Genomic DNA, 16,355 nt, shown 5'->3' with positions numbered 1-16,355 from the left:
TGCCGGACCGCACGCTACTTTGTATGTGTATTAATATGTACTTTGGATCTTAGTTGTTATTTGCAATCTTTATTGTATATATTATTGTGCAATTCCTGTTGTATAAGCGCCTTTATCCTCCTGAAATGCCGTAATCTATTGGATGGTCACATGTGCCCGGAGCGAGTTGGCCTTCTGTCTTCTGGCTGTGCGCCGCTGTGTATGGGTTGCCATGACGATGTGTCCACGCTTGTTGTGGTCGGTGGTCATGGAGACTGTGACGCAGCGGACGCGCGCTGATGACGGAGTTCTAGGCCGCCCGGCGGGAGACGTGACCGTACGTGCACGGGTGAACGGGGATATAAGGTGAGTGTTTTTATTGTAACTTTTATGCCTGATGACGATTATTAAAATCGAAACGTTGCAGTAGTTACCTGCTCCAGTGTTCCTTCTTTCTCATCCATGTGCTGCTGTGGCTGCTTGGAAGCAGCGTGAGTATAATATATATATATATATATATTTCTTCTACGATCCCCATGGCAGCCTTAACACTGGGGATATTCCCATCCCCCATAGATTCAGACAGGACATTTTTCTCTAGGACCGCCCACCTTGGGTATAATAGCCCCCTCCTTGCTCTCCTCTGTGTCTTTTTTCCTGTCTCCGTTAAGAGTAGGACAGAGTAGGTTGTTTGATTGTTTTAAACAGGGTTACCTCGATACAGTGATGGGGTGGCTCCCCGGGGAGAAGAAGATGCTAAGGTCAGTACACTGCCTTAGGCATATATGCCTGCCGTTTTACAGGGACACTTCCTCATACAGTGTCCCTATGGGAAACGCTGATTAAACCCTGATATGCGCTATGGGAAGAAAACTGTACATACCCAGAAGCTGCAGGCTGTGGGAGCAGCGCGCGGTGTCTGTCACAAGCGCTGACGCTGGCAGTAACAGGAGGAGGGAGCCATCAGGCCGGGCTGCAAGCCGCGTCTGTGTGCTCCGGAGTACAGGCAGAAGGGGCGGAAGTGTGCGGTGCGCGTCACTTCCGCCCACAAGCGCCGGAGGTGCGCTGGTAAATGCTTCCCCACGGAAACAAGGGGAAGCATTTGTGTTCCGCTTGGCCATCCTGAATAGGAAAAGCGGCTAACATAGGGTTAAGGCGCCCTATTTAAAGAAACGCCTGGATGAATAACTTGTGCAGCTATTCTAAGGATTCTCTGGACCTTGTAGCACTGAAGCAGAGAGCAGTATGGATACACCTTCTCCCCACAAGCCGGTTGATGCCCCAGTGAGGTAAGCCCTTTGGTTTTGGGCATTAGTTCTTTTATTTACAAGATACTTAGTGTAGTTTTTTCTTGTAGTGTGCCTGTTGCGGATACAGTTCCCAAAAAGAAAACAGCAAAAAAGAAGTTTGTGGAGACTAGATGCATGTCTTGTGATAAACTGTTTGCTTCAGCTCAGAATAAATCACTGTGTGACGAATGTGAGGCTGGACAGAGAAGAGTGGAGAGAAAGGCTGAGCAATCAGAGATTCTCAAGGACTTGATGACGTGGATGAAGGACTCGTTTGTCTCCAAAGATGAATATTTGCAGGCAAAAACGCCAAAGAGATCTAGAGCTCAGGCGGGGTTCAGTGGTGAAGAGGGCTCAGCTGATGAAATAGAGCATCAGGAGCCAGAGAAAGACTCCACGGATGAAGGGGAGTTAGAGGAAGCCAGAACCTTTAATCTGGATTTGGTTGAAGGTATACTGAAGAATATATACAAGGCGATGAATTACAAAGAAGAGCCTAGTACGTCGGGAGTGAAGAACCCCTTATACGATGAGAAACCAAAAAAGGGGAGAACATTTCCGGTCCACGCCATGGTGAGAGATATGATCGCCAAAGAATGGACGAATATGGACAAGAAATTGACATTGGGTAATCGGGTCGATAAAATGTACCCATACAAGGACGATGAGTTCCTAGGCTGGTGTTCACTGCCCAAGGTGGATGCCGCGGTGGCAGAACTTACATCAAGGTCCACCATCCCAGTGGAGGATTCGGCGGCCTTCAAAGACTCCATGGATAGGAAAACTGAGAACGCCTTACGTAAGGTCCATTCGGCCTCTGCAGGGGCACTGAAGTCCACGGTGGCAGTGGCATCTGTGGCAAGGGCTTTAAGGCTATGGGCGTCTAACCTCCATACGGATGTTGAAGAGAGAATATCTAAACATCATTTGTTGAAGAGCCTTGAAGTTATGCAGAAGTCAATAGACTACCTATGTGAGGCTTCATTAGACTCAGTATCATTCTCAGCGAAAACTATGGCTGCTGGGGTCACAGCCAGAAGAGCGTTATGGCTTAGGCCATGGAGGGCGGACGCCAACTCTAAGAATAAATTAGCAACGCTGCCTTTCGAAGGGAAGTTCCTATTCGGGTCTAAATTAGACACAATGATCCAGAAGTTGTCGGGAGGAAAATCGATTCGGCTTCCTCAAGATAGAAGGAATCGTTTCCCTTACCCGACTTCATCCAAACAGTCGTACAAGGAGGCTAAAACGTACAGACCGGGCAGGCCGTACTATAGAAGAGGCTCCAGCACTTCGAGGCAGTCCTTTCGTCAGTCCTTTCGTGGGCGTTTCCAGACGGATAGAGGAGGAAGATCATGACTATCCTCGGGAGTTGGAGGTAGGAGCCAGACTGTCACTGTTTTTACAGGAATGGAGAGACACCATAACAGACAAGTGGGTGTTGGGGATAATTCAAGAAGGTTATCACATAGAATTTGCGAAGTTCCCAGTTCACAGCAGGTTCATGAAGTCGAGGGTGCCAGAAGGTCGCCAGAAGAGATCAGCACTCTGGGAGAAGATAGAGCAACTATTGAGGCTGAAAGCAATAGAGAAGGTGCCGCAGACCCAACACAAGGAAGGCTTTTACTCCAATCTCTTCTTAGTGGAAAAAGCCAAAGGTGGGTTCAGGACCATCCTGGACCTAAGAGAGCTGAATTACTTCATAAGGAAGATAAAGTTCAGGATGGAGTGTCTAACTTCAATACTATCAGGCATAAGGATGAACGAGTTCCTAGCCTCAGTGGATCTAAGAGACGCGTACTACCACATTCCAGTATGCAGAGATCACAGGAAGTTTCTAAGGTTCTACGTGGCAGGTCAGCACTTTCAGTTTACATGCCTACCGTTCGGACTGAAGAGTTCACCGAGAGTCTTCACAAAGGTTCTGATCACAGTAATGGCAGAACTGAGGAAAAGGAAAGTCCAGATCTGGCCATACTTAGACGATTTGCTAATTGCTGGGGACTCAGCGGAAGAGGTAAGGCGGAGCCTATCGCTTACTCTAGAAACATTGACAAGACTGGGGTGGATAATAAACGACGAGAAGAGTCAGTTCAATCCTACCAAGATAATACAGTTCCTGGGTGTCAGAATAGACACGGAAAAGTACTCAGTGGCCTTGTCGGTGGAGAGATGTACGAAAATAAGAGAGCTGACGGAGTGGATACTTCTGAAGAAAAGAATCCCACTTCTAAAAGCAGTTCAATTGCTGGGGATGATGGTGTCATGTATAAAGATTGTACCTTGGGCACAGTGGAACTCAAGACAGTTACAGTGGCATCTGCTTCCACTGTTGAAAAGAGGATACAAAGACCATCATATGATACAGCTGCCTCAACCAGTGAGAAGATCCCTGAGATGGTGGATAGAAGATCTGGAGAGCAGAACCTCCAGCTTAGAAAATCCAAGTTTCCGGATACTGACAACAGACGCAAGTTTGTCAGGATGGGGAGCCCACATGGGCGAATCGTCGGTTCAGGGAAACTGGTCTCAGGAAGAGGCAAAGAATTCCTCAAACGCAAGAGAACTGCAGGCTGTTTGGGAAGCAATGTCTATGCTCAAGACGAAAATTCGAGGCTCTCATCTCCGAATTATGACCGACAACGTGACAGTGGTGTCCCACGTAAATCACCAAGGGGGAACCAGAAGTCAGAAGTTGATGAGATTATCGGAAAAGATCATGAGCTGGGCAGAAGCGAATCTGCGGTCGATTTCAGCGGTTTACATTCCAGGGAAAGAGAACATAGTTGCGGATTTCCTGAGCCGCAGGGCGATACTACCTGGAGAGTGGGAACTAAACCAGGAGGTGTTCCGAGAGATTGTGAAGAAGTTTGGGGTGCCAGAAGTGGACCTGATGGCCACAGCCACCAACAGAAAGGTGAGCAGATTCTGCTCAAAGTTTTGGCATCCTCAGGCAGAAGCGCTGGACACTTTCGCGATCAAATGGTCGTTCGACCTGGGTTACGTCTTTCCCCCTTTCCCAGTAATATCCAAGATACTGAAGAAGATACGGGAAGACCAGGTACAGGTGATAGTAATTCTACCACATTGGCCGAGGAGGGCCTGGTATACCAATGCCCTGAGAATGTCAATACAGCAACCTTGGAGATTGCCGAACAGACCAGACCTGTTGAGTCAGGGGCCACTGTGGTATCAAGACCCAGCAGCATTGTGTCTAGAGGCATGGAAATTGAACGGCAGATTCTGAGAAAACATAATCTATCGCCACAAGTCGCGGAGATGATGATGAAGGCTAGGAAGACGGTTTCTTCGGCAGCCTATTATAAAACTTGGAATAAGTTTATTACCTGGGGTGAATTCAAAGGAGACTTTGCATGTATTCCCACGGACAAGGTGTTACAGTTTCTGTTTGAGGGATTTCAAATGGGCCTAGCCACGGCCACAATCAAAGCACAGACTTCAGCTCTGAGTGTTCTATTGGATAGGCCTCTGGCAGAAGACAAGATGGTCAAAAGATTTGGTAGGGCGATGAAAAGAATCAGACCACCAATCAAAGCCATTGTAGCACCTTGGGACTTGAACCTATTGCTGGCGGTCTTAACTAAGGAGCCGTTTGAACCTCTAGCCGAATGCGCATTAAAATTCCTCACCTGGAAGGTGGTGTTTCTGGTTGCAGTCACTTCTGCTAGACGGGTCAGTGAGCTGCAGGCCCTGTGGATAGAGGAACCATACCTGGTAATATATCCAGACAGGGTAGTTCTACGTACGCACCCAGAATTTGTCCCTAAGGTCGTCTCTTCCTTCCACTTGAACCAAGAGATAACACTACCTCAGTTTTGTACCAATCCGCAAAACGAGCAGGAAGAAGCCTGGCATACTCTAGACTTGGTCAGGGCTATATCCATTTATCTGGAAAGAACTAAGCCTTTCAGAACCTCTAACCACTTGTTTGTCATTCCAGAAGGAGTAAAAAGAGGGAAGGCACCGGTGAAGCAGACAATATCCAGGTGGATCAGAGAAACCATCCTGTTTGCATACAAGAAGGCCGGTAGAACAGCTCCTCCTATTGTTCAGGCACACTCTACCCGGGCAGTTTCCACTTCCTGGGCAAATAAGGCGAAGGCGTCGGTGGCAGAAATCTGCAGAGCAGCTACTTGGTCGTCAGTTCATACCTTTGCAAATCACTACGCACTTAATGTATCGGCTGCCCACTTTGGGAAGCATGTCTTACAAGAGGCTACTTCGGTTGTTTAAGAGCCTACATATATAAATAAATATTACATGCATGAATTCAGCCCTCCCGTGTGTTTACTTGGGTATGTCCCAGTGTTAAGGCTGCCATGGGGATCGTAGAAGAAAGAGGCGAATTATACTTACCGATAATTCCTTTTTCTTCATAGAGATCCCATGGCAGCCATTGGTTACCCTACCTGTGTATTATGCTATGTTGTGTTTTTCTCCAGGACCAGTGTTACGGAGACATCAAAGACACAGAGGAGAGCAAGGAGGGGGCTATTATACCCAAGGTGGGCGGTCCTAGAGAAAAATGTCCTGTCTGAATCTATGGGGGATGGGAATATCCCCAGTGTTAAGGCTGCCATGGGATCTCTATGAAGAAAAAGGAATTATCGGTAAGTATAATTCGCCTCTATATATATATATATATATATATATATATATATATATAGAGACAGTGGAGGAGGAAGGCACTTGGGGTCTTGCAGAAAAAAAGACAGAGTCAGTGGTTGAGTCCACGCTTCAGGACACTCGGTCCTTTTATCAAGACTTTCACGTGTGAATTTGCTAATTTACTTGCTTTTCTAATTTGTTTCTATTTTCCTATTTTTTTTTTTTTTTAATTGATGAGCATCCTGATATGAGATGTTTAATGAGCTAGAGGCCTGCTGTTATTACTGTCGGCATTTGGTTGCCATTGGCAATGACTCTGACATCGCTGCTGATTGTCGGCGACCATCGAATGATGTGGAACGTGCAGGCATATCTGAGGCTGCTCAGAGCAAGCTTAAATCTGCATGCACATTCAAGGTTGGGTGCGTGCATTCTATTCGCCGTCGCTGCACATACCAAGCTCATGCACATATTACAAAACATTAGCCGCATGTGCCGTGCAGTAGCATTCTTTGGCGCCATATAGCCTTGTAGCGCAATTATAGTGTTCCCTAGGTAATGGTGGAACGCATGATGGCATTGCGCTCCACCAGGCAAGTGCGGATGTTCTGGACGTGGTGAACCGCATATTGACGTCACTTCCGGCAGCCGTGAAACGCATGAAGGAAGTGACTCGGCCAGGAAGTCCATCTAAAGATGAAGGACTCTGTCTTCATGTATCACTGCTGTGTCTCTAAGTAAAAGTTTAAAACTTTTGGCGCCCATGTAATTAGTTTGATTTATTGGCAGCCTGCTAAATATGAGATTTGAGTGTTCTGATAGTCGATGGGAGTGGCTGGCTGGTGGATAAAAGGTGGCCCCTATTAATAGGGATCTGTTTGTCTGTTCTTGTGATGTGGTCGACCTGACCCAATGCTGTATGCATTTCCTCTTTAAGAAATAAATGATTTGCTGAATAAGTAAGAAGATCTGGTGAGTGCCATTCTTTATTTGGATTATATTATATATCATTGGATTATATTATATATATCTCTATATCTATCTATATTTATTTTTTTGACTTTCTTCAATATTTTATCTAGAATGGTTTCCCTGTGCACCACAAATGTGGTTTTATTACATCTGGGGTAGTCTCTTCTATAGGTTCCACAGTGTCATTCGATTAACTGCTGTAGTAAGGCTTACAACTTTGCCACTTAGCAGGTAGCAATAGCTTTAACCAGATCTACAGTAAAAGGTGAAAGTAAAAATATGTAAATGTAGGTATATATCCACTCTCTTACCTTCCATAAGAAGCAGGTACTTGGCTGACACCAACAGCTGTGACTGAATCTCCTGCATCTTGAAGAGTGGAGCAAGGTGTAATAGGAACACAGCTTTGGTCACTTTTGCTGTCTGACACCTGGCAGTCACCCCATACAATCACCTAAGAAACATTTGCAGATAGAATGAACACATTATAAACTAAAAACAAATTTCAAAAGTTTATGATTTTAAGTTCATATTTCCACAGCTACCCATCTAAAGCCACCCATGTAAGAATGGTTAACACATCAAATATTATGATGCTATTCAGAAAAAAAGAAGTTCTAGATCAGAATTTTCACAATTACAGTCCTGGTTTTAAAGGCTATCCATCCCTCCACTGAGTCCAGATTAACCAAATTGACTAAGGCACTATTTAAGTCACCTGTGCACAAGAATGGATAAACGCTGCACTGTAATGGCAGTATTTGGGGAACTTTGTGCTAATTAATTTTGGTTATTTAAAATAAAATAAAAAATAAGAGGTGGACTGAGGTTGCTGCATAAGGGCCTTAAACAATGGGATCTGTTCAGTCAAGTAATTAGCAAACTTCATCAAGGACATATGAAAAGCTAGATGCCCAATGAATATATATGAATATGAATGGGCTATTGCAGGGGTGGCCAACCCGTGGCTCTCAAGCCGCATGCAGCTCTTTCTTTAATGAGCTGCGGCTCTTCAATCACCCTCCGTTGCAGTGTAGTGCTTTTCCCCGACCACTGAGAGTAGCAGTGATTGGGCAGCCCACGCCTCCCCACTCAGTGTGCCGCAGCATAGTGTGTGTCACCCCCTGGCCCCATCCCTGCACTGCTTGTGGTCATTTGCACCCTCCTCCCCGCTTTTACTTTTCCTGTGCAGGACTCAGGACCATCGGCAACAGAGCGGAGTTGAAGAGCAGTGGCTGCCATAAACAGGGAGATATGAAGGGGCAGCATTCTTCTATCAGTAAGTTACCCAGGGAGGGTGGCCTTGTGCGGCAAGCAGAGGGTTGTGTTAGAGAGAGGGGAGAATTTGAATACATGAATGGAGCGGGGTGGGGGGGGGATATGGGATGGGAGATGTATATGAAAGAGACAATGTATGCATGGATATATGTATGTATGAGGCAGTGCATGAGGGTGGCAGTGTATAAATGTAGGCATGAGGGTGGCGGTGTATAAATGTATGTATGTATGTATGTATGTATGTATGTATGTATGTATGTATGAGGGTGGCGGTGTATAAATATATGTATGTATGTATGTATGTATGTATGTATGAGGGTGGTGGTGTATGTATGTATGTATGTATGAGGATGGTGTTGTATAATGGTGTGTATGTATGAGGGTGGCAATGTATAAATATTTGTATGTATGAGGGTGGCAATGTATAAATATATGTATGTATGAGGGTGGTGGTGTATAAATGTATGCATGTGAATGATGTTGGCTCTTCGGCATCCCTATACAATTTTTTTGTCTCTGTCTCTGAATGGTTGGCCACCCCTGGGCTATTGCAATTTATTTGGCTATTCATAATTATATACTCCTCCCCTACCAGTCACTCTGATTGATAGGTACTTAAGGGTCCAGGGTGGAATCTAAAAGTTCCTATTTCCAAGACAACTGTTGCATCTGGGTGTCTGCAGTCTTGGTCTTTTGGTCAATTATACTGTAATCCATCAGGTTTGAACCGGGTTGCTGGCTGAAGCGAATTGGGTGCAGAGGAAGGGGGTTTCTTTTCGGGCTTGTGAGGAGCCTTCCACTGTAGTGAAGGGGGAGGGGAGATCAGCCATTGTTGTGTACTTGGGAAAAGGAGGAAGTGTGGGATGGCTGCTGTCACTGTGTGCTGTTCAGGGTGCATACTGCTCCTGTTTTGTGTGGGGCCCAGATACAGTATATGCTCCCTACATTGTCCCCTTTTCCTAACCTGTATATAAATATATATAGGGTAAGTAAAACAAGACATTGATTCCCCTCAGCACACTGAGTAATGTTAGCAACCAATCTTGAACACTACATGATAATAGAATTCAGAGATATTGGTTACATATACCTGCGCAGATGTATGACATGCCCCCAAGCCGCGTCAAGGCTTCTCTGTATATTGGGGGTCCCTAGCGCTATATCTAGGTGCAGCACCCCAAAAACTATCATAAGCTGGGAAGCCCAGTGCGGCATGCCAGTGATATACTAAGTGTTAATAATTAGTGATAAGAAGCCGAAGCAATATATAAAGAGAGATATAAATGAAATGTAATTAAAATAGGAGAGAGATAGTGTTTCCAGTGAGGGAAACGTGTTAATAGAATGTAAGGGCATGCCGCACTAAAGCCACCCAGCCCATCCAGTCTAGGAGCACCGCACCCCACACCACCGTTACCCTAAATTGGGTCTACGATTAACCAGCAAGGAGCCACATGATAATGGCTCCTTACTTCATATATCCAAACTAAGAGCTACCTACCTTGGAGCAACCCCAGACTACTCCATGTGGCATATCAGGACCCACATCTTCTCCTAATATGGGCTCCCTTCTGCCTCTAACAACATACAAACAGATAGTGGTAGATGCTCAATTAGTTCAGTAACATTACCCAGGTGCATGAGGGAGGGGTTAATACTGGGTAAGTAAAACGAGACATTTTTTCCTCAGCACACTGAGTAATGTTAGTAACCAATGTTGAACACTACATGATAAGAGATATTGGTTACATATACCTGCGCAGGTGTATGTTATGGGGTGCTCCTGGACTGGATGGGCTGGGTGGCTTTAGTGCGGCATGCCCTTACATTCTATTAACACTTTTCCCTCACTAACACTATCTCTCTCCTATTTTAATTACATTTCATTTATCTCTCTCTTTATATATAGCTTCGGCTTCTTATCACTAATTATTACCACTTAGGGCGGTATTCAATGAGGCTGATTCGCCATGTTTTTATGGCGATTTTGTGCTGTAAGGCGAATTTTTGACTAAAACGGTGAATCACCCTATTCAATGACCAGATGGCGAATACATTTCAAGGTTTTTTTCACCATGATTCACCGAGTAGCAATCGCTATCTTTTTATGGTGAAGTGGAATGTGAACTTTTAAAATAAAGTGTTTTGTTTTTTACATTTGGTGTCAAAAAATCAGGAATTTTATTCTGAGGAGGGGCATGCTATTTTTATTCATGTGCTGTAAGCACATGAATATATATTTAATAAAAAAAAAAAATATATATATATATATATATATATATATATATATATATATATATATATATATATATATATATATATATATATATATATATATATATATATATATATATGTTTCCAAACAAAGGGCACTCGAGGACTTCAAAGTAGGTGAAGACAAGGGACTGGTTTATTTCTCAGTCAAGATGATGTCAACGTTTCGGGGTCTTCCCCGTCGTCAGGACAAATTCGGGGAGACCCCGAAACGTTGACATCATCTTGACTGAGAAATAAACCAGTCCCTTGTCTTCACCTACTTTGAAGTCCTCGAGTGCCCTTTGTTTGGAAACATATCTCTGGAACTACAAGGTTCCTTATTGCAGGCACCGGGGCAAGCCACCTTGGCCTACACCTAAGCCCGGGAGTGCCAGTTTATCTGGAATATATATATATATATATATATATATATTAATTCTTTTTTTTACACAGACCAGCCAGCAGGGGGCCAGAGCCGAGCCGCTCATTAGATATTCATATATTCACTGCACCCCATCATTACATATGCATGATCGGGTGTAGTGAATATACCCGGTTCCCTGCTGGCACCCCCGGGCGGGGCAGCCTGTGCTGCCTGGCACCCGGGGAGCCCACCTCCCCCCCACAAACGTTCTGGGGCAGGCAGGGAGACTTCCATCTCCCTGCCTGCCACCGTCCTCAGGCTCCCTGCGGCGTCCGCCGCAGGAGCTCAAATTCGACGGTCAGGGGCAGCGAGCCCCTGACTCATTGAATACTGGAGCCGGCGAGGCTCCGGAACGCGGCGGGTAGTGGTGAATGTGCAGCGAATCCTAAACAGGATTCGCTGCACGTCGTCAGTATTCTCATTGAATACTGCCCTTAGTATATCACTGGCATGCCGCACTGGGCTTCCCAGCTTATGATAGTTTTTGGGGTGCCGCACCCTGCACCTAGATAAAGCGCTAGGGACCCCCAATATACAGAGAAGCCTTGACGCGGCTTGGGGGGCATAGCATACACCTGCGCAGGTATATGTAACCAATATCTCTGAATTCTATTATCATGTAGTGTTCAAGATTGGTTACTAACATTACTCAGTGTGCTGAAGGAAAAAATGTCTTGTTTTACTTACCCAGTATTAACCCCTCCCTCATGCACCTGGGTAATGTTACTGAACTAATTGAGCATCTACCACTATCTGTATATATAAATATATATGTAAACTAAGGGTTGGTGCAGGAGTCCAGGGTGAGGTTGGGGGTCAAGTGTAAGGGTAGGGGGAGTCAAGAGAGATCCCCAGGTATAACAGTGTACCGACTCCCAAGATTTCTGTTGCTGGTCCTGAATGTACTCACCCCCCTCACAAAAGAATTTCCAGATAATAGTGGACAGTAAGCAGAAATAGTTGTAATGACAAGAACAGTAAATAATCATGTAAAAATAACCAATTTATCATGTGCTCTGAGTTGCATAAAAACCTTTTTGTCTCTGCTTCCTGTGACAAAAAACTTGCTGTCAGCAGTCCAGTCACATGACCATATGATTCGGCTATGGGCAGATGTATTCTTGTCAGTGTTGGAATGCAAAATGAATTGGGGTTCTGCTTCTGGAAAGAACAAAAAATAAGGAGACCAAGACATTATAAAACAATTTTGTTTATGAAAAATAAACATTTAACACAAAAATTTTACATTCATAATAATAGAGAAAAAATGGTCTTAGATAATTGAGAAAAGTATATAACTTGTACACTTTGAATATACAGATGAGGCCACGCTCCTATTTGCGTGGCTGTATCTGTAGTGGCAACCTGTCTGCTGCCCATGGAGTTGATTAGGGTGGCGGTGCTGACGTACATGTGTGTGTCATTCATGACACACTAGTCACTCTATCCTACACATGATGATGGATGACCATGGCTACATCTGTATATTCTAAACATAAGAGTGTAAAATGTTGACTATCTAGAGAAGCAGAAAAACCAAGACACAAATAAGTAAGTGCGTCCAATTATCAGTGATATGCCGAATACATTGTTTATGGCAACGTAACTTGATGACAAATGTCCCAGCATTGAGATCTTGGAAGTAGTTTGCGATTGGTTTGTAAAACAGGGGTTTTATAATGAGCAGTTACATTCTGTTTGACTCTAGAAGAGGTGCTTGCACTACCCCATGCTACAGATGTGTCCTCATACGCTATTGCTGCAATAACGGCCAACCTGCTTTCTCAGTGCGCTAGGGCATGCAAAGGCATCTTTTTATGCAAATTTGCATCTTAATTGCAATGCAATAACCCACTTCACAAGACTGCACTGATTAATTTGATATGCAACACTTGAATATCAGAGACCTAATCTGTATATGAAGTGCTACAATGCTACAGACATACAAGTGTTGTATACAAAATTAATCAGTGAGTCTCCTGAAGTGGTTTTGTTCAATGATTAAGATGCACAGTCCAGCGAAAAAGACGGTATACTGCTCGGCCCTGCTCACTCCCACCAGGTATCTTATGGCAGATGGCGGCCTTTTGGCTAAGATCAAGTGTAGTATCTGTTCTTATCAGTGGGTATGGACTGGCCTCTGGCAGAGAATAGAGAAAGGCTTGACTGAGTAGCTGCTCTGATGGGCGGAGGGTGTGGGACCCCTCTTTTTTGCCTGGGAGTGGTGAAAAGTCTGGCTGAGTACCTTCACCTCTGCCTTTGGTAGGAGGTGTTGTTTCCGTAAATCCACTGGTAAGAGGGGGGGAGAAACACTGGGTCTAGTAGTTTGACTCTCTTGACGGGGTTCGTAGCCCCCGAAGGATGAGACAGCGAAAGGCTCAGTCTAGTATCCATTCCCAAGGAGCGGAGAAAGGCTGGGACTGAGTAGATGGCTCCTGTTCCAGAGGTTTGTAGCCTCTGATGGGGAGACCGTGAAAGGCCCAGCTTAGTACCTTAACCTTGGCATCGGAGAAACACTGAGACTGAGTAGATTGCTCTTCCGAGGGGGTCGCAGCCCCTAAGGGAGTCATTCGAAAAGCCCAGTGGAGTACCCATTCCCATGCCAGGGGCTGGAAAATGCCCTAAGATGGGAACAGAGAAACCTTGGTCGGACGCTGATCGGTCGGTTGCTTGGAGTCCGAGGCTGCACTGTGCCCCCGGGGAAACTCGGGGTGCCGAACAGGCACAGGTGATCCCAAAATCACCATGCACTAGTAAGCACTTGCACTGTGCACTTCCCTTCAGGTAGCGCTGCACGTCCTTACCTCGTCCTTTTGGATGGGGTAGGACAATTTTTCACACCCCCACCCTGGCCTTCTGGCTAGGGTATCTTTATTATTTATTTCTCTTCCCCTTCTCACGTTCGTCACTTTTCACGTTCCTTGTTTTTTGTAGTTTTGTCACGTTTTTTTGGATAGTGTGGTCGACCCTTTCGGGCCTTCCATTTCCCCAATGTGCCGAAGCTCTAGCCTTTTGGGGAGAGCTTCGTGCCCCCCGAGGACGACCCCGAGCCGCAAGGCGGAGGGAAGTCTACTGAGGGTCTCTCCAAACCTTCGGGTGCGGAGGACCCACCGTCCTAACCCTTCCGGGGGTTGAGGAATGAGGGTCTCTCTAAGCTTCGGCGAAGAGGACCCACCGTTTCCTATTTTCCCCTCTTCGGCCTTATGGTTGAGAGGGGTTAGGGGGAAAACGGGGCCCGTCTCCTTCGGGAGATAAGCCCATTCGATCGCACGGCCCCCTTTGCACGTGTTTAGGCACAGCACTGGTGGTAGGGAGCACACCTCGGACTCCTGAGTTTCTTCAAACTATTGAGGCCAGATCTTTAGTAAGGTACAGGAAATAGTTATAGTTGTAGTTGTGATGAGCTCAGCCAAACTAGTTCTGCTAGATAGAAGGGTACTATTTAAAAAAAAAAAACTTAAAATACAGCAGGTAAATATATCCATCTAATAGCAGTTACACACACACTGTAAATCTATGTACTCTGAACTGTTAAGTCATGAATCCGGTGCCCATCTTGCGATGTAGCCCAAATAATGTTTACAAATTTTAGTATTTATCTTTGCCAACTCTGTCATGATCCTGATGAAGCTGGTACAGGCGACACGCGCGTCGACCAGACACTCTCTGAGTGTGTAAATCCCCAATATCCCTTCCCCACTGAAATGTATTTTGTATATGTTTAGAGGGCGCATGGTATCCGCTACACAGAGGCACTGAGAGGCAATTAACCAGAGACGTGGGGTCAGACCCTGACCACGTACTCAGAGAAGCTAGGTGTACGGAGCACGGAAGTGCAGATACCGAGTACAAACCAGCCCTGACTGCAGTGTGTAGCAACGCGACATACGGATCTGAAAGGGTTTTAGAATCGAAGTGTCACTCTCACTGACCTCGATTCCCCCTCAGACACCGGCGTGTGCGCACACTGACTAGCAGCGAGTGGTCTCATACTGTCAGCATTGGCAAAACAGAGAGACGCGATAATTACCGTTAAATCGTGAACTCTTGCAGTGGAATACAGACGGTCACTACATAAAGAGAAAATGCTCTCTGATTGAAAAACAAATTTGAGTGGTTAACCTCTGAAATTTCAATCTATGTATGGCAACAATAAAAACGTTATGTGGCATGAACGATGAACCAAATCTCTTATCAGTACTTCTTTAGATGCTTGACACTTATCCATTTAACCCAATGTTGATAGATTGTAACCCTTCAAATGTTGAAACACTATCATTAAAAATTATGTGGTAACAAGCATTCATATTATTTGTGTGGCAACAGTGGATACGCCCTAATTAGGGATACTTGAGGAGTAGACATTTAATTCCCTTGTATATGTATAAACTCTCCAGACAAAGTCTGCCCAGTACACCATAATACTGGGACTAGGGACGAATAGTATAAATCCAGACTTTAACAAAGGAGAATTACTATACCATGGTCCTCCCTACACTTCTCCCCCTCTAAAGACTCTAAGAGAGTGGTTGAAAATACAAAACTGATAATATGAGGAAGAATGTCACACATCCAATTTGTGGTGTAATTTCTTTATAAAAGTAGAGATGGATATGTATTTCTAGTACAACAATTTACGGTAATTAACGCTGACTAAAATAGCGTGTGAGTTACATATAGCACCACTCGCTGAAATCTCTATTGCCTCACAAGAGCACTTACCCAAGATAGAATGGTCTCGCATAGTGGGTATTAAGTGACTCATTGCCAGAGGACTTGTATGTATAAATTATATATCAGAACAGTGATACAATACAGCCCTCTGCAAGCAAGCGGATACATAATATAAGACGCCTTAACCGATCTATACAGGGTGTGAGGTTATCAGATTCACTGTAAATCTGTAATTACTATATTTTATTAGGTGTAGTAATTAATGTACTATTTTAGTCCGTCGGTACCCTCATATTCCCCATAGATGTTTCTATTCCCCATATCTGTGTGTACCATAGTATTAGATGCTGTTAAGCAAATCTGGTCGGACAGGAAATAACCTTGTGGTGAATTCTTTCCTGTGTATGTCCAATTACCATCCTTTTGTTCCTGCTATCACAGGAGGGTGGAAGCTGAGGGACAATCTTCACAGGGGGTGATCAGCCCATAATGTAATCAGCCGATTATTGTTCCTGCTGTTTACATGAGGGGGATAGCTGAAGGACAATCACCACAGGGGGTGATCAAATTCCCCTACTATCAACAGGAGGGTTGTCCACAGGGGGTGACCACCACATAATGTAATCAGACTGTGTTTTATATCTTGGGTTGACTCTGCTATGCATATCTTGGCCACTTCCAGACTTTCTGGAACCGACCCCAGCAGGGGGCAGAAGCAGATGGGCAGCAGCAGTACCTGGGAGGGGGGATAAACCTGACTTGAATCCACCAATAGGGATTGAGTGCAAGCCCACTGTTGGTATGGAGAAGCGTGGGAATTGGAAGTTTTTAAAATGACTCGCACACAAGCCAGG

At 45.0% G+C, this 16,355-nt stretch overlaps 1 protein-coding gene across 1 annotated transcript in view; it reads right to left on the bottom strand.

The window, feature by feature from the left end:
• Positions 1–16,355, bottom strand: part of ELP2 (elongator acetyltransferase complex subunit 2) — a 159,478-nt gene that overhangs the window by 7,716 nt on the left and 135,407 nt on the right. Inside the window, exons 19-20 of the mRNA XM_083188429.1 lie at positions 11,861–11,988; positions 7,181–7,323 (exon numbers count right to left, since the gene is read on the bottom strand). Of these exons, the coding sequence (XP_083044555.1) occupies positions 7,181–7,323; positions 11,861–11,988 (271 nt within the window). The remainder of the gene's footprint in view (positions 1–7,180; positions 7,324–11,860; positions 11,989–16,355) is intronic.

Source organism: Crinia signifera, chromosome 5 (assembly GCF_055691185.1).
Source record: "Crinia signifera chromosome 5, ASM5569118v1, whole genome shotgun sequence".
Lineage (NCBI taxonomy): Eukaryota > Metazoa > Chordata > Amphibia > Anura > Myobatrachidae > Crinia > Crinia signifera.
Note: the sequence above shows the minus strand (reverse complement) of the source record. Positions and strands in the feature narration are given on the sequence as shown.